The following is a 25,991-nucleotide window of genomic DNA, read 5'->3' as shown; positions in this document are numbered from 1 at the left end:
TTTGGGGCTTGTTTTATTACTATTTTTACCTCCTCTTCTCTAATCTCTGCCCCTAACCCCTCCCTCATTATACTAGTTATTTTTGGAAGACAGCAATCTGATACATATCTTTCGACCTCCAACCTGTCTATTTCACCTTGTGTTTTATATAATTTACTATAATATTCGTGGAAGACCTCTATAATTTATTTTTGTTTGTTCCTTATCTTCCATTGCTTATCTCTTATTGCCTTTATTTCTGTTTTTGATGTATTGTCCTCAATCATTTTTGCCAAAAATTTTCCTGGTCTACCACCCTCTAAATATTTCTGCCTATATACTCTATTCATCGATTTGATGGCTTGGTTCTTGATCACATTCTCATATTCCTTCAACTCCTTTACCAAACTATCTTTATCTTCCACTGATCTTGTATTCCTATATTGCCTTTCTGCTATCTCTATCCGCCCTTTCATTTCCTCCTCTTCTGCTTTCTTTCTTACTCTTGCCATTCTTTCGATCATTAACCCTCTTATATAGGCCTTTGCCGCATCCCAGACCACATTAACCGAGGCTGTCCCCTTGTTTAACATAAAGAATTCAGAAATCCTTCCCACCATATCTGGTTCTCCCCCCCCATAACTCCAACCAATATGGACTAACACATAACCTTCTTTGTTGTTTTCTTCTATTACAGTGCATTTTTATCAGCATTGGTGAGTGGTCTGATATGCTTCTAGGCTCATATATCACTTCTTTCACCTCCTTTATCATATCTTGTGATCCCAACACCATGTCTATTCTAGACAGGGTTTGTTTAGATTTATTTAAGCATGAAAATATTTTTTTATCTGGGTTTTGGATCCTCCATATAATTTTCCACCCCATCTCATTAAAAAAATTCTCTAACCCCCAAATTGGGTATTCTTCCCTTGTTTTCAGTTTTTTCTCCATCTTTCCAAGTCCTCCTGAATAACTGCGTTGTAATCCCCCATAATTAACACGGGGACATTTCCCATATCATTAATAAATTGACATAAACTCCGCAGCACTAGAAAATTGAAAGGGGGCGGAATATATACAAAGGCCCAGATCATCCTCTTTCTCCCACATTCTACCATCAAAAATATATACCTTCCTTCTTTATCAATTTTCTTTTCCAACACTTGCAACTTTACCCCCTTATGTATCATCACGCTTACTCCTCTTGCATAATTCGAGTAGATTGAATGATACGATGTCGCTATCCATTTACGGCTTAACATCCCTATTTTCTCCTTATTTAAATGGGTTTCCAAGAGGCATATCACTCCTGGCAGATGTTTGGTTATTACCTTGAACACTGCAGCTCTCTTTATTCTTTCTGCTAATCCTCTAATGTTCCATACCAATATATTTACCATCTAATAGGAGAAAGAAGGAAGAAAAAAAAAAATAATAACCTTCTGCCAGTGCCATTTTCCCTCACCCTCCCACCCCCCCCCCCCTCTCTTGGTACGCTCTACCCTCCACGGGTTGCGTTCCTCTCTACTGAGCCTAACTTCTGCCTACCCACGCCATCTTAAAAAAAACAAAAAACAAAAACGCTACCTTCAAAAAATACAAGAAAAAAAAAATTACTTAGAAAGTACTTGCTAAAAGGAGCACTTATTTAATTTCTTCACTATCCAGCCACTCTGAAGCTTCTACTGGCGTCATAAAAACATTGTCTGATTCTTGTACTCTACTCTTAACTTGGCCGTGAATATTAGCGAATATCTTATCTTTGCCGCTCTCAACCTTTTCTTAACCTGTAAGAAATTCATCCTTGCCATCTGAGTTTCTTTTGAAAAGTCTGGGAATATTCCCACCTTACTACCTTCAATCACTTTCTACCCTTATTCTCGCCATTCTTATAATATGATCCCTATCTGTGGAGGATAAGCGTTTTATCAACATAGCATGGGGCCTGGCTCCAGGTGGGGGAGGATGAAAGGGAACTCTGTGTGCTCTTTCTATCACCATTGGCTCCAGCCCCCCTTCTCCTCCAAAACTTTCTTTTAACCACCTCTCCATAAATTTCCTACAATCCTCTCCATCCACTTTTTCTGGGATAACAACAATTCTGATATTCGCCCGTCTACTCCTATCCTCTAAATCCCTAACCTTTTCTGACATCTGCTGGCAAGTTTTTTTTAAATCTTGTGATCTCCTCTTCTGAATCTTTTGCAACCCCCTGAACCTTGTTTATCCTTTGTTCCATTTCTCCCACTCTTTCTCTCATTTTTTTCATATCCTCCTTTATCAGTGATATATCATCCTTTACTTTTCCCAGATTTTCCTGTACTTCACTCAGGGATTCATTAGATTTCTGCACACCTTCCCATATTTTATTCAGTATCTCTGAGGACTCCCTCCTAGGTCTCCCATCCTCTACCTCCTCTTCTAATTCCGTTCTGTGGTCCTGCTGTTTTCTTTTTACTACTGGGGACAGGAATTTCTCCATTACCCCTCCAACCGCTCCTTCCCCCTTCTCTTTCTCTTTTACTTTAATTCCTCCACCTGATCTCCTGTTGCCGTCCTCCTTACCCTCCTTCCCCACATTTCTTCGCACCATCATTACTATATCGATATTAACTAGAAATATGGAAATCTACAGATAATTTTTTACACACCAATTTCACCAGGTTAAATCAGCTCTTACAATTGTTACACTTTTTCATAAGACAATATTCACTTTATACTTCCCATCCACCAAAATATCTCCAAAAATATCGGTATCTATTTTTCAACACCCATAAATTAGAATGCAAAATGTATACGTAAATGACGCCCTAGAGTTTAGTTTAAAAGTCCTCCAACAACGAGTAATCCCCGGGGTTACAATAGGTCATCACCGCTCCATATATCTTCTGGCTTCTATTTAAGTCCGTTCACCAATATCTTATGTGCACCACTTATGGCAGAGTACATATATATTAATTCCCAAGCACATAGCTTTTAGAGACAGCAGTACTTCACTCAAAGTACGGGGAGAATTTTTTAGTTTTACCCACACATCATGTCCCGGCAGCCAGTCTTTAGATCTTTTTAATCCTCCTTTCACCACTCCGTCTGGCTGCCCAATAACCCCAGTCTCACCTTATTTAATCTTCTCCACGGCTCCGCTATGCTCGTTCACCGTCCCCGGATCGCAGCAGCTTCACAATAACTCCCAAGCTCCGTCTCTCTCCTTTCTCCGCTCTGCTGCTTCCAGCCTCTGACCCGAATCTGGCTTCTCCACTTGCTCTTCAGCTGCTCCACTTTAACCTTCTTCTATCGCTCTCCCCTGCACATTCTCTACCGGCCTCGGACTCTCTACCTCCGGCTCACAAACACATGAACGCCGGCATCCTTAACCCCTTAAGGACCGGGGTTTTTTCCATTGTTGCATTTTCGTTTTTTGCTCCTTGCCTTTAAAAAATCATAACTCTTTCAATTTTGCACCTAAAAATCCATATCATGGCTTATTTTTTGCGCCACCAATTCTACTTTGTAATGACGTCAGTCATTTTGCCCCAAAATCTACGGTGAAACGGAAAAAAAATGATTGTGCGACAAAATTGAAAAAAAAACACGCAGTTTTGTATCTTTTGGGGGCTTCCGTTTCTACGTAGTACATTTTTCGGTAAAAATTACACCTTATCTTTATTCTGTAGGTCCATACGATTAAAATGATACCCTACTTATATAGGTTTGATTTTGTCGGACTTCTGGAAAAAATCATAACTACATGCAGGAAAATTAATACGTTTAAAATTGTCATCTTCTGACCCCTATAATTTTTTTTTTTTCCGTGTATGGGGGGGTATGAGGGCTCATTTTTTGCGCCGTGATCTGAAGTTTTTAACGGTACCATTTTTGCATTGATAGGACTTATTGATCGCTTTTTATTCATTTTTAAATTATATAAAAAGTGACCAAAAATGCACTATTTTGGACTTTGGAATTTTTTTGCGTGCACGCCATTGACCGAGCGGTTTAATTAATGATATATTTTTATAAATCGGACATTTCCGCACGCGGTGATACCATATATGTTTATTTTTATTTACACTGTTGTTTTTTTTATTGGAAAAGGGGGGTGATTCAAACTTTTAATAGGGGAGGAGTTAAATGATCTTTATTCACTTGTTTTTTTCCCTTTTTTTTGCAGTGTTATAGCTCCCATAGGGACCTATAACACTGCACACACTGATCTTCATCATTGATCACTGGTTTCTCATAAGAAATCAGTGATCAACGATTCTGCCGCATGACTGCTCATGGCTGGATCTCAGGCACTGAGCAGTCATTCAGCGAACGGACAGCGAGGAGGCAGGTAGGGGCCCTCCCGCTGTCCTGTCAGCTGTTCAGGTTGCCACGATTAGCCGCGGCTATCCCGAACAGCCCGACTGAGCTAGCCGGCCACTTTCGGTTTCGCTTTTAGCCGCATGGCTCAGCTCTGAGCGTGCGGCTAAAGGGTTAATAGCGTGCAGTGCCGCGATCGGCGCTGCGCGCTATTAGAGGCGGGTCCCGACTTCACTATGACGCCGGGCCCGCCGTGATATGACGCGGGGTTACTGTGTAACCCCGCGTTATATCAGGAGAGCAGGACCAAGTACGTACCTGTACGCCCTTGGTCCTTAAGGGGTTAATCACCCAGCCCTGCATCCCGGGTGCCCGCAATCTCCTTCTCGTGGCGTGGTTCGGCGGAAGGCGTGCGGCTTGCTACCTGCAGCCGCTCACATGCTCCTCCCCTCCAGGAAACTTACTGTTAACTCATCCGTGTGAATGTACCCTGTACATTCACATGGGGGGGGGGGGCAATCCTCCAGCTTTTTCAAAATTACAACTCCCAGCATGTACTGACAGACCGTGCATGCTGGGAGTTGTACTTTTGCAACAGCTGGAGGCACACTGGTTTGAAAACCTTCAGTTAGGTTCTGTTACCTAACTCAGTATTTTTCAACCAGTGTGTCTCCAGCTGTTGCAAAACTACAACTCCCAGCATGTACTGATCTCCAAAGGGCATGCTGGGAGATGTAGTTATGCAACAGCTGGAGGTACGCAACTACAACTCCCAGCATGCCTTGACAGCTGTTTGGGCATGCTGGGTTTTGCAACATATGGAGGTCTACAATTTAGAGACCAGTGCACAGTGATCTCCAAACTGTGGACCTCCAAATGTTGCTAAACTACAAATCCCAGCATGCACAGACAGAAAACTGCTGTGTGGGCATGCTGGGAGTTGTAGTTTTGCAAGATCTAGAGAGCTACAGATTGGAGATCACTGTGCAGTGGTCTCTAAATTGTAGCCCTCCAGCTGTTGCAAAACTACAACTCCCAGCATGCCCAAACAGCTGTCTGGGCATGCTGGTAGTTGTAGTTTTGCAACATCTGGAGGGCTACAGTATAGATACCACTGTATAGTGGTCTCAGACTGTAGCCCTCGAGATGTTGCTAGGCAACTCACAGGCTTCTGTAGGATCCAGGGTGCCGTCCTCTTCTGCCGCACAACATCGCCGCCCGCAGATCGTCGCCCACAGCCTCCGCAGATCGGTAAGTGACCTTCGGCGCCGGTCCCTGACGGTTTCCCCGTCCTGCCCCGCCTCTTGTGGGTGGGCAGAACAGGGAAACCGAAAGTAACGCCCCCCCCCCGATCTGCTATTGGTCGTCTCGTCTCACTCCTATCCCTTCAGGGGGATCGTGGGTGTCTTGGACAACTGCGATCTGCCTTATATTCCAGGTCATCATAGACCCGTAATGACCTGGAATCGCGCAAATCGCAAGTGTGAATTTGCCGCGATCGCCGACATGGGGGAGTTTGATGACCCCCCCTGGGCACTTGCGCAGGGTGCTTGCTGATCGATATCAGCAGTCACCCCGGTCCGATCCCTGCCCGCTGCGTGGTAGGGACCGAAATTCCCACGCCCGTATATGTACGTTATGGGTCCTTAAGTACCAGGGTCCCATGACGTACCGGTACGACATGTGTCCTGAAGATGTTAATTACTGACCCACTGCTTGTGTTTAAATCTACTCTGCACAGCCAAACTGATGCAGATGAAGTGAATCTTGTTTCCACTAACGGTCACTTCATTCATTGCTTGCTGTCTAATTTAGTGCCACCAAAAACGGTAGTGTTCTGCTTTAAATAAACTTATATGCTGCACCCTTAAAATTCAGCCTGTCAAATGAAAATTAAACTTTTCTTGCTGATAGCAATGTGCACTGATTCAGTTGAATCATCTGCGTTAAGCGTTTTTACGCTTTTTTTTATAATTTTGCCCTTGTCCAAGTCAAATAAATTTTTTCTATTTTATTATAATATCTTTATATGGTGTTATAATATTCCACAGCATTGTACAGACATGGTCATCCCGCACAAATGAAGTGACAACAAATCATAATTTATTTACACCTTTTGGTGTTTTTTTTTTTTTTTCATCATTTATTTTGTGGTGCAGAGAGCATGTCACTGATGTTGCTATTACTAGCCATCTTTAGAGCTATATTAATCTTATTCTATTATGTACTACTGCTTCTGTCATCACTGCAGCTACTGCCACCTCTGGGTCCCACACAACGGCCTAAATCCTGGACTGTCCATCATGTTCCATACTGTACTAAAGCTGTTTTTACTGCTGACCACAATCTCTATGAAATCTGAGATTGTTGTAACACCAGAAATTACAGTCCAATCCAGCAGTGTTCATTTTAAATCTCATGCAACTTAATTCCTCATCCACAGGCAACAAATATTGACAAGACTGTGTAGACCATAAAAATAAAACCTGCTTGGTTTGGGGCAATCTAACACAGGAAAACATCCCTATTATTTTGAGCCTACTGCTCAAAATCACTAGTTTTGTGACATTTCCCACCAGACTCTGTCCTCTGTATCACCCACAAGCCTAGTATCACCCTTACACACTAGGGGCCCTTCCTTGCACACTGTGCAGACCATAGTTAGCCTCAAGCACCTGTGCTGTCTGAGGCTGAACCAATAAGGCTGGGTTCACACTACGTTTTGTCCCATACGGGAGTGCATACGGCAGGGGGGAGCTAAAAGCTCGCGCTCCCGTATGTGACCGTATGCGCTCCCGTATGTCATTCATTTCAATGAGCCGACCGGAGTGAAACGTTCGGTCCGGTCGGCTCATTTTTGCGCCGTATGCGCTTTTACAACCGGACCTAAAACTGTGGTCAACCACGGTTTTAGGTCCGGTTGTAAAAGCGCATACGGCGCAAAAATGAGCTGACCGGACCGAACGTTTCACTCCGGTCGGCTCATTGAAATGAATGACATACGGGAGCGCATACGGTCACATACGGGAGCGCGAGCTTTTAGCTCCCCCCTGCCGTATGCGCTCCCGTATGGGACAAAACGTAGTGTGAACCCAGCCTAACCTGGACTGGCCTCACTACTAACCTACCTGTCAGTCCATAAAACCAGGCTCATAAACAGGAGTAACATGCTATGTCTTGCTAAGGGTGGCCAGCTACCTTTCATTTCACACATTTCACCTAGCTTTCCTTGAATGAAATGTGAACTTCCTTTTGTCTTAGACATATATTAAAATAATACCAAGCTTCTATTCCCCGAAGTAATACTTTTTTTGACAACTTTTGAAAAAGCAGTTGCAAATTTTAATACCACCATGTGTGAAAATAACAATGGCAGACACCTGCCCCTTAATGGTCTATTCACACGTAGAGTATTCTGCGCAGATTTGATGCGCAGGATTTTCTGCTGCAGATTTCAATGTAAATTGAATGACTGAACACAGCTTAAAATCCTGCGCATCAAATCTGCACAGAATACTGTATGTGTGAATAGACCTTAAAAGTGGTAATGTTTAGATATTGTTTTTACTTCAATAAGCATTAAAAATAAATCAATAGTTGTTGTATGTTGCTGCCATTTTAACATTACAAATGCTGTCTTGACATTAAGGGGCATGTAATACTTGCAGCTGGAGTATTTCCCAATTTAAACACGTGACCAATTCGATAGCATTGCACACAAGACAAATTCACTAATCTCTGTGTGTATACATATATATATATATATATATATATATATATATATATATATATATATATATATATATATATATATATATATATATATATATATAGCAACAGAAGAATGCAGCAGCACACTGCCAGCACAAAGATACATGCACAAAGCACAAAAAAAATGTGTGTATATATATATATATATATATACAAAGTTGTACAAGCTATAGAAAGATTTATAGGGATTGTATGGATGTTTATAAAGGTATCAAATAATAGAAAAATAAATAAATAAAGCCAGAGCAAAAAAAACATTCCGGAGATGACAAAAAAAAGTCAAAGTAGGAATAACGAAGGGTTTAATACACAATTTAATTGTAATAAAGGTAATGATACAAAAAAATTGTATGCACGTATAATTATTTATAAACCATTTGCACATTTGCATAGAGAGAGAATGCGGCACTCACCTATTATAAAGCTGGAATTCTGATTTTATTGTAGTTCTGACACCAAGGATACAAGACAATTGGGTTATGTGAGGTTGAAATGATATGGGGGTATTTAGGAGCAGACTACAGTTTCTTGCTAAGCTTCTCTAAGAGGCAGCGCCTAAGCAGTGAGAAACAGTCGATGGGGGATATTTATCAAAGTCTTTAGACAGTTTTTTCCTGTCTAAATTTGTCGCACAGAAAGTCGCAATCTAAATATGTGCAACTTTTCTGCGACTCTTGCTCTGGAGGATTTTTAGAACATGATGCATGCAAGTCTATTTTAGATGGAAATGCATTGGAAAATGCATTGGTGCTGAATTTATCCAAAGCGACTTTTCAGTGACAAGTCGCATCGGCTGAAAGTACGCTGAAATGTCAGACCATGTTGAAGCAGGTTTAAATATAGACTAAAGCATAGATCATGAAGTCAGTGCGCAGAATTTATCAAGAGCAGTGCGCCATTTGATAAATTAGGCGCACATTATACCAGCCAAAAACCCTCTGTAGTTTGGTCTAAATTGATGCGGGACATAGACAGCTTTGATAAATATCCCCCGATGTCTCCTGAACAACCCCATATCATTTCTACCTTACACTACCTTATGTGTGTAGTATGCACCTGTATAGGAACTGCAATGGTCTGTGACCAGAAGAAGCGCACAAGTGGCAAGTAAATGTTGTAGTCTCCTGAAAACCTCTATCATTTTTACTCTACGCTCCCCTGTGTGTGTTCTATCCGTTTGTATTGGAACCAGCTATCTGATTGTTGTCACTTTTTTTTCTCTCTTGTTGGTCCAAGTTTGAGACACTGCTGAGCATAGCTTAGACAGGGATAGTGGCTGCCTAGGCGCTTAACTCCTTCATAGAGAGGAAGCGGATTATTGCAACAGTTCCCGAAGACTAACCCTTTCTGGATTTAGCTTTATAATTTTTTTTTTTTTTTTTTAACTGCTGGTCTTGATTAGCATATGTTAATGTTAATTTATAAAAATTTTATTGAAACATGTGTTATTTGTGTTACTCAATTTCTAAAATCATTTTTAAACTAATACATTTTTATTTACTCTTACAGACTCTATTTCTGTTAATGACGCTAGTCCCCCAGCTTCGTTTAATTCATTACAACCACATATGGTTAACACACAAAGTTCGCCGGGTCCTAAGCGACCTGGTAACACATTGAGGAAATGGCTAACAAGCCCTGTGAGGAGACTCAGCAGTGGAAAAGCTGATGGACATGTGAAAAAGATGGCTCATAAACATAAGAAAAGCAGAGAGGTGCGCAAGAATGCAGACTCTAGCTACCAAAAGGATTCTGATGACAGTGCAGCAACACCACAAGATGAGACCATTGAAGAGGTTAGTAAGTGGTATCTGTTTTACAGACTTACCTCTTTGAGTCAGCTATTTTTGCAGGACAGATTTTCTACTATAGGAACTTTCTCTTTTTGCCATCTATTTCCAAATTATGACCAGCGGACTGCATTAATTTGTAATTGGCTTGCCGGTATTTCTGTCATTTTGACAGCACAGTATATTTTGCTATTATTGCTGTTAGAACAGATTGAAGCACTTACAGTGGCTCTCAATGGTAACATAAACTGAGCTTTAGATATACACTCTTTCTACTTTACATGTATGTGTACAGCAGTAACAGCTTAATATTATTCTTATATGAGCCCTTATTGTCTATTATTGCCTTTTGATACTGTCCATAACAAAACAAGCTTCTTGAAAAACCACTCTCTGCGTGAACACGTGGGTTTGTGGAGAAAAAAGGTTTATTCTCCAGGGGCGTCCAGCCTTCTTTACCAAAAGAACTCTGAATCTGCGGAACAGTCTACTTCAGGAATCGGTTACAGTAAAAAAAAAACTTAAGGGCTTCAAAACCTGCTTAGACAAATACAGTTGGACATCAGTTGGGGCGAGCTGGAGTGCCTTTTCTTTGTTGGTTATGTAGAAATGTAGTATCACATCGCCTTCCCTTCATCCACCCATACATTCCCTTCGTCCTTCTTCTCCCCTCTTTGGTTGATATTGATGGCCTTGTGTCCTTTTTTCAGCTGTACAATGTAACAATGCACTTGCGTGCATGTATGTACATAAGTGCATGTGCTTGTATGCCTATAAGGTTTTTATTTAATGTACTTTTTGCAGATATAAAATAAAAATAATGTCCTTTTTTTCTCTCTTCCATATAGAGAGTACGAAATGAGGGGCTTAGTAGTGGCACATTATCTAAATCCTCTTCCTCTGGCATGCAGAGCTGTGGAGAAGAAGAAAGTGAAGAAGGACCTGATGCAGTTCCCTTGCCACCTCCTATGGCTATTCAACAGCATAGTCTTCTTCAGTGTGATTCCCAAGATGACAAGGTGTTGCAAACAATTTTACACACAAGTACAGCTATTAAAGTTATATTAGTATTGGCTTTTTATGGACACTTTTTCTATGATTATTTTTCTTTTATTGCTTGTTTGTTACCTGAATTAATAATGATGCATCCTACTACATAGTCTTCATTAAATAATTCCTTTCATTTAGCTGATACTTAGGGAAAGATGAGATAATCCTTTTTGAATTGGAAGGATTTATTGTTTTTTGTGTTAGAAGTCACAGGAGGAAAGGGGTGTTTTGAGTGTTGATTTGACGGCAGGGAGCAGGCTATGTGAACCCCAGCTTGCTGATCTGGACCCTTGCAATTTTGCCACAGTGGTCCCGATCAGCCCACTAAGCTAACTGGCAAGTAAATGTTGGCTCTTTTACACCCCACAATTTACTTTGATTGTAGCGTTTAAGGAGTAAGTGCAGGACATCAACCTAATCACTGATGTCCATCTAGTCCCCTAGCATGCTGCTGCAAAAAGTGATAAAGTAGTAAAACAAAAGAAAAAACGGAATTAATTGGTTATCATTGTAATAGTACTGACCTACAGAATAAAGCAAACTTTTTTTAGTTTAGCCATTACATGCACATTGTAAAAACCTAACCCCTGAAGAATCAGAAAAATGTTTTGTTTTTCCATTTCGGTCCAAAAAGTGGAATAAAAATTATCAAGAGGTATTGTGTTTTGCGAAAATGAATGAAAAAAAGTTTATAGCTTGTCCCGCAAAAAATAAGCCCTCACACAATGGGAACGGATGAAAAATAAAAAAGTTATGACTGTCTAAACATGGCAACACAAAAAAAGGAAGAAAATAGAAATAAAAAAGAACGTTAAAAGCTTTATAAAATGAATCTTGGCATAATCATACCAACCCACATGTTTTTTTGTTGTTGTTGTCATTTTTACCTTACAGTAAATGCCATTAAAAACATTTTTTAAATGCCAGAAATTTTCCAGTTTGCATGTGTCAAAAATCTATGAAGACTTAATCCAGCACTGCTAAAACACTAGTCTTGAATTCCATAAAATCAATATATATGGGGAACATCACACCACCGTTCTGCACAAACATCAGACTAGAAGGGTAGAATGAAGTTTGTGCAGCATGGTGATGTGACGTCCTCCATGTACACTATTTTATGGAATCCAATAAAGACTAGTGTTTTAGCATTACTGAATGAAAGTCTTTATCGTTTCTGCCGATGATTAGAAGATGACTGCAGCCATTCCTTTATTGCTGTTTGTTCTTCTATTCATACCAATAAAAACCTTTTAACCAAAAGTCAGGCACAGTTGGATAGGCGTGGCTTGGGGTTTGCCAAGCGCCGCCACACCTATCCTGCCTTCGAGCACTGGGACAGCTGTGTCTTACTACACAGTGCATCTAGTACAGCACATGCGCACTGAGCGCACAGACATCAGGTGCAAGTGCTCACTCTGTCAACTCAGGACGTGGCGGCACGTGCACCTTAGAGCCGACAGGGACGGCACGTGCACCTTAGAGCCGACGGGACGGGAGCATGCGCTGTGTATTAAGACACAGCGGTCCCAGTGCTGGAAGGCAGGATAGGCGTAGCAGCGGCGGGGCTTGACAAACTCCAAGGCACGCCTATCCGACTGTGCCTGACTTTTGGATAAAAGGTTTTTATTAGTAAGAAAAGAAGAACAAAGAGCAATAAAGGTATGACTGCTGTCTCCTTATAATCATCTCAAACACAATTATAGTGGTCTGGGTGGTCAGAATATGATTACAGTTATGTTTTAAACGCCATACTTCTTATCACCATATTGATGCAACGATTTTCAGTTTGTTTCTTCTTTCTTTCCTCCTCCCTTTTTTGTAGCCATAACTCTTTAAATTTTCCACCTACAGGGCCATATGAGGACTTGTTTTATGCGCCACCAATTGTACTTTGTGAATACACTGTTCCCTGGTATTCACAATTTATTTAGTTCCTTTTCCTTGCTCAATTTTTCATTGCCCAAGGAATGGAATGGAATAAAAATTGAGCAAGGAAAAGGAACTAAATAAATTGTGAATACCAGGGAACAGTGTATACACTGAGTTAGGCAGGGAATAATAATGCCCACTGTAACATCAAGTAGAGAATTAATCTCATATCCACATATCATGCCCAATCTTATATTCATACATTCTAAACGGACAAATATCATAACTAAAGGCAGATTGCAACTCTATATATGCTCAAACATTTATTATCAAACCTCCCTATGAATATACCTACCTTGGTTTGTTGCCTGAGGCTGAGGAGCAGTCCTGGGGGCGTTGCCGCCGTGGACTCAGATGTCCCTCTATCGGATGAAACTAATTAAAAAAAAAAAAAAAAAAAAAAAAGAGAGATATGAAGGTCACTAACATTATACTACTTATATCAATCACAACAAAAATAAAGTAAAAAATGAAAAGCAGGAAATAAGTGATATATTTATTATTGGATACTGTCAGATTACTAAACCATTAGCGCTGTAAGCGTATAATGACAACTAAAACATGACAACTTGAAAGAGGACAAAAGACTTCAGCCTTAAGGATAAGTAAAGTATACGCCGTTTGCCAATACATAATGCTGCCATTGATCGTGTCAGGTTATTAAATTGTAATTGTCACATCTGAAGAACATACTGACAGTTCAAGTAAGGCAGTCAGACAGAGCCTTGAAGGACTCTAAATTTAGGGATGAGTGAAGAATATACTAACTGTCAAAATACGGCGGTGTGACTGCACCCGGGAAGAAATATTCTAAGTCAAAAGACATGCGCGGTATGTCGACACATACGAGCACAGAAGAAAAACTAAGTCAACAGAACTGCGCAGTAGAGCGGTGATCTGATGAAAGAGTTTAAGTCATAAGACATGCGCAGTAAGTTATCAACATGCCGAGAAAACTCTAAGTTAAAATACATGCGTAGTACAGACCTCTGGAACGAGCGGATCAGACGCCGGTAAGATTAAGTCCGATGTCATGCGCAGAGACATCATTACTATTGGTTAATACTGAAACAACATCCGCCAATGAGCGAGACACAAATCTGTGATGCGCATGATGTAAGATGAAGTACGATGCATGATTGGCTAATGAGAACGCCGAACAATTAGCGCAATCAGTAGAGAGGGCATAAATAGCAAGAGGCGCCATAACTCAGTGTACCTCACACTCTTGAAAAAGCCAGTTCCTACTGGCGAAACGTTGAGTCAGAGGATAATAGATTTTAGCTCAATCCCTGTCTTTGAAATTGGTTGGACCACGGAGATGCGTGATGCCAAGTCTGTAGACGGCATCAGAGCAGAATACTGCAAACACATCTCTGCGGTCATTACATCCAAGCATAGCATGCTACAGAACTGAAATATAACAAATAAGGGATTGTAATTTTAATCACACACTGCCACCTGGTGGCAAATGAGCACCTTTAATTATTAGTTTGAAAAAGATTAAAAGTTAAGCTTTAGACCGGAGGGTCTTTATTCAGGGTTTCCCTGAGAGGACCTACATCCCCAAGGTTGTTTATATTGAATTATTGAATGAACACATTCTTTATTCTGTAGGTTAATTCTTAAAACAATACAATTTTTTAGGTTTTGTTTTGTTTCACTACTTAAAAAAAAAAAAAAAAAAATATATATATATATATATATATATATATATATATATATATATATATATATATATATGGGATTAATTATCCAGGGTAATGTAGGTGAATGATTTTTCTATTTCTTTAACCCCTCCATGACCTATGACTCCTGATTCGAGCCCACTCCATACCGGCCGACCATCTGTTGATTTAACACTAACTCTTTTCTATGATGGGTTGATGATATGAAGAAAGGTTTGTATGCCCCCCTCCTGCCAAAGTGCATCTGTGACAATACTGTGCGGCTCTGCTATTAGCGTTCTACAGTTATACACAATATAGCCCTGGAGGGATAGATGTCCATGTAAATAAAAATACTCCAACAGTGGCAACATAGTATCCAGAGAGAAATAATTTCTTAGAAAAACTTGATGCAAGTATAAATTCTTGAAGGTGGAGCGGACTATACGTGGAGCAGTCTCTTTTGAGAACTTTCCATGGTAGAATTTTGTTTGTCACTTTTCCTTCATTATGAATTTAGATAAGTCTCACCCTTTTCTCACAGGCCAAGGGCCGGACTGGGACTGAAAATAGGCCCAGATATTTTAGACTAAACAGACCATTTTGGTAATGGGTGTGGATGTGAAGGCAGAGCCACAAAGGGGATTAAACAAATGTCAATCATAGTTGGGTATAGTAGGGAACATACTAGGGGGGTAAGGGTGATATAGACAGCAGTATACAAGAAGGAAATATTCTAACCATACATATTACCATTATACTGTTTCTGACCAAATCCTGTATACTCAGACCGAAATTACCAATAATACCAGTATACAAGGAGGAATATTATCACCATACATATTACCATATAGTGGTAGATATCAGCTCTGCAGACCATATAAGTAATAACATACAGTTACATTAGGTGACGTCTTCTCTAATTGCCCAGACCCTCATGACCATTTCTTCCAGCCACAACTCGTCTCCACAGAACCTGCCAGACAATCATTTAAAGCTCCACACTATTCCAGCACCTATAGTGCTCTTTACAATAATAACCCCCTTGATATATGAAACAGTAGAGTGGGTAGGTAAGCGGGTCAAGGAAGAGTAGGTAGATCTCCCACAATAGGTAGTTAGGTCACTCCAGTATGTAGAAAGGCCACTTAACTTGTTTTACCCATAACACAGATGCCCCAAGTAGGTAGGCACCACCTGAAGTTTTTAACAACCTTCAATATCTTCACATAGTAAACAAGTTATTTGCCATTATCCCACAGGTAGGAATATAAATTGGTTAAATCAGCATAATGTGGTGGGCACTACAACCAATCCACTTTTGGGAAAAGATTTCTTAAAATTGTAAAAATTTCACAGATACCATTTTTTTTTTCTTGCCTCCAGACATCTAGATTGCTGGCACGCCCGACTAGTTCTGAAACTCCAAGTGCTGCTGAACTTGTCAGTGCTATAGAAGAACTTGTTAAAAGCAAAATGGTAAGTAGCATTGATTGTGTAAACTATACTTAAAGGAGTACTCCAGTGAAAATGTACTTATCCCCAAGGATAAGTAGCTGATCGTGGGGATCCAACAACTGTAAAATGTCATATTTTTTGATAAAAATGTCCCATTAGGGGTCTTTCCTCTCTCCAGAACACTTTGGGGAGACTTTTAAAAACCTGTGTAGAGGAAGAGTGACTTATTTGTCCATAGCAACCAATCAGATTGCTTCTTTAATTTTTCAGAGGTCTTTTTTTAAAATGAAAGAAACAATCTGGTTGCTATGGGCAAATGCACCACTCTACCTCTCTGCCAACAACTGTGCCAAGACTAAATACAGGAAGTGCAGGTGGGACAAGCAGGGCTCTGTGGAGGCTCTCAGCTTGTCAATCAGCCTGCTCTTTTAGTCGTGGGCGTATTGGAAAGCCTCTGTGCATAGAGCAGCCAGTTCTCAGCTCTAAGGAGGGAAGGCGTAAGTTCCCACATGGGATGTGATTTCTATAGACATGAAATAACATTTTCTTATGAAGTATATTAAAAAGGTTAATGTTTTACCAAGATGTACAACATATAAAAAGTTTTTGAATTTTACAGTGCCTATTTAAGTTGAAGATCATATGGAGAATTGAGCAGTAAACATCTAGAAACATTATTTGTATTCTATACTTGTTTGAGTATATTTTACTTAATATTGGGGTTTTACAGGCATTGGAAGACCGTCCAAGTTATCTTCAGGTAGACCAGGGTGACAGCAGCAGCCCCTCTTTTAATCCTTCAGATACATCTCTATTATCTTCAGCATCTCCAATTGAGGAGATGGAGGAAAAGAAGTCCAGCTCTTTAAAGAGACGACAGTAAGGAAAATATTATTGTTTCATACTAAATTGTTTCATTATAAATACTGAGCATTGTCTGAGGCATGTCTTTGTGACATGTCAAAAGTTTTTTATAAAGTTACTGTAACTGTTAAACCACTTAATGACAATGGACGTAAATGTACGTCTTGGTGCGCCAGTTCTTAACAGGATGTGCATCTACGTCATGTACATGAAGGGAGCACAGGTGCTGCGCTCACTTCATGCACTGCTGCTCCCGGCTGATATCAGCAGCCAGGGACCCATCGGTAAGGAAATATATCAGCCATTACACTGATGCCCTCCATTAATCCTTCAGATGCTTTAATTAATACTGATCATGACATCAGCGCCATTCGACGAGTCTCCAAAACAAGGAAAAAAATAATGTCTGCACTCACCATAAAGTTGCATTAAAATCCAAACTTTATTGCAAAATGTCCATGTACAAAAACAAGCCTCACCCACATGTACAAATTAGGCAGTAAACAATAAATTGTTATTTACAAGAATTAAATTGATTGACCTGTACTTGGTAGCCACCTAACTGAAAATATTTTTTCTTGAGATTATATTTGTAATAGTTGTATTGTCCACAGGGAAAATTGCCATGGTGTATGCTTTTACTTAACCAATCTGAATTGGGATCCATATTTTGTTGTTAACCTTTTTTTTATGTAATCATGAATGGTCTTATTTTTCTAAAAGCCATTCAATGAATCATATTGGGCATCGGAGATCCTTTTACCTGCTTCCCGGCGGCTCCAATGAACTCCTATGGTCTGGTCTGCCTTCTCGCCTTCAAAGAGGCATAATTGTTATTGCTAGAAGGAAAAACCAAAAATGAAACTGGCTGTGTCCTTAAATGGGTACTCCGGTGAAAAACTATTTTTTTTTTTAAATCAACTTGTGCCAGAAAGTTACAGATTTGTAAATTACTTGTATTAAAAAAATCTTAATCCTTCCTGTACTTATTAGCTGCTGAATACTACAGCGGAAATTCTTTTCTTTTTGAAACACAGAGCTGTCTGCTGACATCATGACCACAGTGCTCTCTGCTGACATCTCTGTCCATTTTAGGACTGTCCAGAACAGCATATGTTTGCTATGGACAGTTCCTAAAATGAACAGAGATGTCAGCAGAGAGCACTGTGCTCATGAAGTCAGCAGACAGCTCTGTGTTTCAAACGCAGCGCTGCCGCGGAGATCCGATCATCCAGAACGGCAGACGGAGGTCCCCTTACCTGCCTCCGCTGCCTTCCACAGGTTTTCTGCTCTGGTCTGAGATCGAGCAGACCAGAGCAGAAGATGACTGATAACACTGATCAGTTCTATGCCCTATGAATAGCACTGAACAGTATTAGCAATCGAATGATTGCTATAAATAGTCCCCTATGGGAACATAAAATGTGCAAAAATAAAAAAAGGGGAAAAAAATAAAAATCCCCTTCCCCCCCCAATAAAAAATAGAAATTGTCCCATTTTCCCCATTACACCCCCCAAAAAGTGTAAAAACATTTTTTATAAACATATTTGGTATCGCCACCTGAGTAAATATCCAAACTATTAAAATACTATTAAAAAGTCCAAAGTTGCTGCTTTTTTTAATAAAAATTGCTAAAAATGTTATATATGCAAATATTGTATCAATAAAAAGTATAGATCACGGCGCAAAAAAGGAGCCCTCATACCGCCGCTCATACAGAAAAATGAAAAAGTTATAGGTCTTCAAAATAGAGGGATTTTAAACGTACTAATTTGGGTAAAAAGTTTGCGATTTTTTTAAGCGCAACAGTAATAGAAAAGTATTTACTCATGGGTATAATTTTAATCGTATTGACTCAAAGAATGAAGAACACGTCATTTTTACTGTAAATTGCACGGCGTGAAAATGAAACCTTCCAAAATTTGCAAAATTGCGGTTTTCTTTTTAATTTCCCCACACAAATTGTATTTTTTTTGTTTGCACCATACATTTATGGTAAAGTGAGTGATGGCATTACAACGGAAAAAAACAACCCTCCTACTAGTCTGTGGATGAAAATATAAGAGTCCTTAAGGGGTTAAACCTCTTCATGATCTCTTTCCTTGAATGGTTTCTCTTACACTTGCCTTCTTTTTAGCAGTCACTTCTACAAGGTGGGTGGGGGAAGTCATGATGTTTTTCATCAGTCAACCCTAGAAGATAGAGTTGTACAATCCTCAGATCCAGCATTACTAACGGAGATCTGGAGAAATGCACACAGCTCGAATTCCATGGCAGGAATAAGGTCATGGCAGCATCCATGTGTAAACAGTGGCTAGGTGGATAAATCAGGCCATACAGATGGCTTATTCAAAATCCTGTTTCCTGTCCTGAGGAATAGGAAGTGGCCTCTCCAGGGGTGCTGTCGTGGGCTCAAGAAAATCTAGTAAGACATTTGGGTGGGTTCAAACCACGATTTTACTGTACGGCTACCAGATCCGGTTGAGGGAGTGAAAACCGGGCCCTCCGGTATTTGACCTGGACCGTATCTAATTCATTTCAATGAGCCGACCAGAGTCAAATGGTGACTCTGGTATGCACATTTCTTGCCCCGTATTCCGGTTTACTGATCGGACCTAAAACAGTGGTAAACTACGGTTTTAGGTCCGGTCAGGATACGGGGCAAAAATATGCCAACCGGAGTCACCGTTTGACTCTGTTCGGCTCATTGAAATGAATTAGATACGGTATGGGTCCAGCTGGGATACGAGAGCGCCCGGTTTTCGCTCCCGCCAACCGGATCCGGCAGCCGTACAGTGAAATCGTGGTGTGAACCCACACTTGCATATAACAAAATGGCTTATATCTTAGCATTGGAAAGGACTATTAAGAAAAAAAAAAAGTATCCCCAGAATATTGATGAGAAGCCTTATTTAGCCATGTGCTTTTTTCACATCTATTTTTATGTTGACAGGTCCACGTTCAAAGATTTTACCAATAAAAAGTAAACATATTATAAATATAACTTAACTAGTTTGTTATGACTGTTGTAATAGAAAATATTACAAAATGTCATTTTACTTTTTTGTACAATATGTCAAGCAAAAACATTCTCAGGATAATTACTACTACGTAAAGTGACCCATTTGTATATGTTAAATTGAATTTGTAAAATTGGGCTTGTCACCAAGGCCACAATCAGACCAATCCTGAAGGTTAAACCATAGATCTAGTGGGACAACGCTGTAGATTTTATATAATTTTAAAAAAAGGGTTTTTGTTGTACAGAATTCCAGCATATTGTTAATAACAGTTCTTTCTTCTCTCAGCTATGTATTACAGGAATTACTTGATACAGAACGGGATTATGTGAAGGACCTCGGTTATGTAGTTGAGGTAATTTTGGAACTAACTTTTGTTGAAATTATTATAAATGTATGTGAAAACAGGTCCTGCAATACACAAATCTGCTTTTATTCTAATCCTACACAAAACTTATTTTATTCTTATCTGTTTTGGCTCAGTGTCAGTAGGAGACAGACAAAGGTCTGGTTGCTCCAGACCAGTTGCACATTACCATGTTAGTAAGGATTTTTTTTTTCTTTACATCCTTTTCGCCACATCACGGCCACCCGACAAGAGTGGGGTGGCAACCACCATCAACACAACAGCAAGCCTAAAGGGGAAAGGCTCAGTGGCCAGGCAGCTGCATTGCTGCCCGATCAAGCCCCCGACTTTTGGGGCCACACACCCTGCGAACAAAGGACCACATCAACAATGGCCGCCACAGAGCACCACACCAGTATGAACACCTACCAGGTGGCTTTGACGTGGCAAATGGGCTTGCACGTTTTGATCAATAGGTACACTAATAACCTATTAGTTTGAAAATATGCTGAGAAGCAATTAGATCATAGTGCACGTTGTGGATGTGCTTCCATGTTCTGTTACTCTATTTTTGAGTCTTATTATAGAAGGACTGTTAACACTAGGCTGTTCCCAGCTGGACATTACCTTCCATGTCAACAGATCATGTCATACCCGGTGTGCCTGTAAAGTATCAAAAGAAATGTGTTAAGAAGGGATTAGTCCTCAGGTCTCATACAGTATAGGAGTATCTAAGTTTCAAATGTGATAAAATATAATAAATAAATGATCAATAAGTTAAAGGAGTACTCTAGTGCAGAGTATTCCTGCTCTGTTCTGCCCGGGCTGCAAAATTAATTAAAATGAATCATCACTCACCTCCCTGGGTTCCCGCGGAGCGCCACTACAGCTGATCGGTCCTCCGGTCCATCTTCTTCATACTTCCGGGTGTAACGAAGCGTCACATGGCGCTCAGCCTATCGCCGGCCGCCACGATGTTCAGCCTCGGCCGGCGATAGGCCGAGTGCCATGTGACGCTTCGTTACACCCGGAAGTATGAAGAGGATGGACCGGAGGACCGATTAGCTGTAGCGACGCTCCGCGGGAACCCAGGGAGGTGAGTGATGATTCATTTTCATTTATTTTGCAGCCCGGGCAGAACAGAGCAGGAATACTCTGCACTAGAGTACTCCTTTAAGTTTAAGAAGGGTAATCTATAGCTAAAAATTTATGTATCTGAGGGTTCTGTGCCTCGCTCTATGCTTGAGGCCATAGTAGTGCTCCTTCCAAAACCTGGTAAGGCTCCACTTCATGCAGGGTCCTACAGACCAATCTCCCAGTTGTGTATGTGGATGGAAAAAGATTGGTGAAAGTTGTTCTATCCTTAGTCCACGGGTCCGACGGGTATTTCTTAATCTGCAAATGACCCGGGAAGGAACTGGGGCTAGGTAATTTTTTTTCACTCAATGCTGCCAAAATGTTGAGTTGAATTACCTCTGGAGAGTTATGGGGCTTATGGGGTTGGGGTCTAGATTTCTATCTTATGCTCTGCCCAACTCAAAGTGAACGGTCAGCTTTCAAATCCATTTGAGTTGCAGAAGGGTACATGGCAGGGGTGTCCCTGTCACCCCTGTACTCTTTGCACTGTAGAGACAAAAGAAAAGAGGAGCGCGATCCTAGTGTATTACCATAAAAATTGCAGGCAGAGTTTTCAATTAAAATGTGCTCACCAGAGTTGGTTATGCTCATAGCATAACATCTACAGCAGCCCATCAGTGGTGGGTCAGCAGGCCTGGAGCACCTGATCATCCAAGGAGGTTAATACAATCTTTTATGTCTACCTTGACGAAATAAAGAAAACCTTTTATTGGGAGAAGTGCCTGACTTTGGAGATACTTCTTTTTTCACTACAAAATTTCACCCCTGTACTCTTTGCACTGGCCATCGAATCATTGGCTTGCTTGGTACAATCGCCTACGGATATTATGGGGTTCCAGTATGTTGGCATTGAAGAGCATGATATGCTCTTGTTCCTGGGTGATTCTGCACGGTCCCTGGCCTCTCTAGTGCGCTTAATCTTTGGCTCCTTTTTTGGTTTACTTATAAATTGGGATAAGTCTGTATTAATGTTTTGTATATACGCCAAAATTCTCAGGTGTGGATTGGGATGGCATCCTCTTAAAGAATACAGTGCTGCCTCCAACAGCTTGTATACTAGGATTCAACTAGGGACAAATCATTTGGGGATCTCCAGAGGGAGCTCAGTGCTGTGTTCCTTTTTTTTTTTTATAGATATCTAGAACTGTGTCATGTTTATGAGGTGCAGGGTAGATCAAGATCGCTGGAGATCCATACTAATGTTATATTGGAGTCCATCCTTACCAAATCAGCTGGTGTTCTCTCATGGCTCTTGGTCCGCAGTAAATGGAAGGGTGATCTTGGACCTCGGTTAGATGAGGAGTGGGCTACAGCTATAGTTAACCTCACCCCAGTTACTCTAAGTGATGCTGCCTGTTCGGTTCTCGCTCAGGGTTTGAACTTTTGTTTCCCCGAGGAATTTGATATAATACAGTTCGAGATAGATCTGTTCAAGTCTTTAAGAAAGTGATTGATAATGATGAAGAAAAAAAAAGGAGGGTGAAGTTCCCTTCTCCATAGGCCCTCTGGGATTTAGTCCCTTCATTGAGGTGGCGATACAGAATTACAGTGTTTAGCTGACCTCACTGAATTATTAGGAGGTAATTTTAAAGCCACTAGCTCTGGATTTTTTCAAAGTGAGGTTTTTAGAGGTGGTATAAAATCAAATTTTTGTCCCCCTATAGCCCCGGGCAGTAATCTAGACCTTTTCTACTATAAGGTGATGGAAGAAATAAGAGCATTAAAATACCCTATAGGTTATCAGAAATTTGAATAGGGAAGAACAGGAAGCATTAACCTGGTTTAGCTCCGTGAAAAATTTCATATTTAAAAGGGCCGATAAAGGGGGTAACATCGTTATGATGACAGAAGAATAATACACACAAGAAGCCATGAGATAGTTAGGGAATTCTGCCAACTACGAATTTTTTTTATCTAATCCTACTTGTAGGATATCCTCAAAACTGCAAACCCTTCTTAGAGGTGTGGTGGGGCCCCTCCCCACCACACCTCTAAGAAGGGTTTGCAGTTTTGAGGATATCCTACCAGTAGGATTAGATTCAAATTTTTCGAAGTTGGCAGAATTCCCTAACTATCTCATGGCTTCTTGTGTGGGGAGGGGTATCCTATCCAGGGGAATGGCCTCCAAATTAATTCCAGCTTTTCCTAAATACCCTTGCTGGTATTTCTTGCCCAAGATACACAAAAGTTTGGAGGCCCCCCGGACGCTTCATTGTGTCCGGCGTGGGCTCCATAACTGAGTGTATCTTAAAATATATTGCTTTTCTTCTAAGACCATTGCTGAACAATGTTCCAACCCTAGTTAAAGATACTAGGGTTCTTGGCCGTGCTTTCAGACTTGGGTTGACAAAAGGGATGCCTCCTTGCCTCCATTGATATAGAATCGTTGTACACGAACATTCCTTAGGAATTAGGGGTTTCTTGTATCCGCAAGTTACTCGAAAATTCAGAAAGGAGTGATGTGTGTGTGAACTTCATCTGCAAAGCCCTGTCTCTCATTCCTACAAACAATACTTTTTTATTTAATGAGTGGTATAGGCAGACCTTCAGAGTGGCAATGGGTACTCTGGTGGCCTGCACTTTAGCCAACTTATTTGTGGCATGTTTTGAAAAAGATTATATCTTTTCAGCCAACAATCCTTTTTGAGGTTTGTTAAGGGTTATGCCCGCTTTGTATCTTTTTATCGTCTGGGCGGGCTCGGAGGCAGACTTCGTGGACTTCGTTCACCACATTGGGAACAACAGTATGAATTAAAATTTGACTTATAATATAAGTACTTTAGAGCTAGAATTCCTAGATGTCTTAGTGTCTGTGGGCGATGAAGGGTTGATAACTACTGGATTTAGAAAACCTAAAGCAGGAAATTCCCTCCTGCATTTCCGTAGTTATCACCCGAGCATGTGAAATCAGCTATACCTTACGGACAAATGCTAAGGTTAAAAAAGGATTAACCGCTCCGACTCAGGATTTAAGAAACAAGCTTTGGAACTCTCTGCAAGATTTAAAGATAGGGGTTACCCCCAGAAAGTTCTGGATACAGCCTATGAGCGAGCAGTGTCACAAGACAGGAACCATTTATTAAAAAGATGTAGAAGGAGAAATAAAAAATCTGATAGATTTATTTTCTATTTACTTTTAAATATGGCCCTATGACAAATATGATTAAAAATGCTGTTCATAGACAATGGTTTTTAATCCAGAACGATCCCATTTTGGCAGATCTAGCTCACCAAAAACCTGTAATAGCATTCAGATTAGCTAATAACCTAGGTGATATACTTACCCGCAGCAAGTTCTCTTCTTCATGTGAAACAAAGAATTGGTTAAGTCCAAAAGGTAATTACAAGTGTGGTTCTTGTAAGTGGTCTCCTCATCTTATTTGTATTAAGTAATTAATATGGTTGGATGTGACATTTGGTGTAAAGATTTTTGCTGTTGTAAAACTAACTATGTTGTGTATGTCCTAATGTGTTAGTGCGGACGATTTTACTTCGGAAGCACTACACGTCTGATGCAAATTAGATTCCGCAAGCACATATATTCAATGCAAAGTAAGAAGGGCTCACCCCGAGTTATCGAACATATGTTGGATGCACATAATGGGGATCCATCAGCCCTACTCTTTTTTGGCATTGAAAGGGTTTTTTGCAGAGATTGGAATTGATAGACTTAAAGCTTTTTTTACAAGCAGAGGCTCGCTGGATCATGCTCATCGGCGCACAGGGGAAACTAGGTCTGAACGACAAGTTAGATCTGAGTATCTTTATCTAATCTTAGTGCATTACCAGTGTTTATATAGTGTGTTTTTGTGTTTGTTTTTATTATTGCAAATTTTTTGCTATTAAACTCTATGTAGTTCCCGCCCCTGGATGACATCACGCAGGTATTTTACTGGTGGCAGCACCAGGGGCGTGTATGGTCTGAAGAAGTACGGAAGTACGACACAGCTGTTACCATCACACTAAGATCCTCGGGGTCTATGCTTGACATACCTGTCTGACATCGCACCTCATGTTCGTCTAATAAAGGAAATATGAAGTCACATTCCTGGTGAGTGCCGTCTTCAATCATCTTTCTACATTTAAATATATAAAGAATACACAAATGAATGATCGTTTGTGAAGTGAGATAATTGTAAGGCAAATAAATGATCAAATATGGGGAAAAATAAAGGAAGGATTGAAGAGTTCAGGAGTGGTATAAATAAATATAGGTATAGGCATCAATCATAAAATTGAATATACCTTATTCAGTGGGAATGGTATGTATGATATACCAATGTAAAAAAGGAACATTGATAAGTATGAGTGAATATATAAAATTGTAATAATAAAGAAAAATGTTTAGATAAAGTCAATAAAATCAGATCATTATAGGGTATATAGAATTAGTAAATAGTTAATGAATTCAATAAAGATAAAAATTAATATAGGTATAATTATAGATAAGAATTTTGGGAGCGCCCCCTAGTGTGTTTGGGGTCCCTTACCCTAGCTACCTCACTACGCCCAACAAGTGGATCCTGAGCCTCCGATATATGGGAGCTGGGGTACATGTCTACTGCAGTGCCTCCACCCAGTGGAGCATCCAGGGTAGGGATGTTGTGCCCCACTGGGAACATACTAGGTATAAATATAGATATGAATTAATGAACAGAATCAATAAAT

The 25,991-nt window shown here is 40.3% G+C and overlaps 1 protein-coding gene across 4 annotated transcripts in view; it reads left to right on the top strand.

Moving 5' to 3' along the window:
• TRIO (trio Rho guanine nucleotide exchange factor) overlaps nt 1-25,991 on the top strand; it is a 748,009-nt gene that overhangs the window by 533,362 nt on the left and 188,656 nt on the right. For all 4 annotated transcript variants that reach the window (XM_056520137.1, XM_056520140.1, XM_056520138.1 and 1 more), the window contains exons 37-41: nt 9,568-9,854; nt 10,697-10,867; nt 15,884-15,976; nt 16,686-16,834; nt 20,129-20,195. In XM_056520137.1, the coding sequence (XP_056376112.1) occupies nt 9,568-9,854; nt 10,697-10,867; nt 15,884-15,976; nt 16,686-16,834; nt 20,129-20,195 (767 nt within the window). The remainder of the gene's footprint in view (nt 1-9,567; nt 9,855-10,696; nt 10,868-15,883; nt 15,977-16,685; nt 16,835-20,128; nt 20,196-25,991) is intronic.

Source organism: Hyla sarda, chromosome 5 (genome assembly GCF_029499605.1).
Source record: "Hyla sarda isolate aHylSar1 chromosome 5, aHylSar1.hap1, whole genome shotgun sequence".
NCBI classification, from domain to species: domain Eukaryota; kingdom Metazoa; phylum Chordata; class Amphibia; order Anura; family Hylidae; genus Hyla; species Hyla sarda.
The sequence above is the reverse complement of the archived record's forward strand: the minus strand, read 5'-3'. Positions and strand labels throughout refer to the sequence as shown.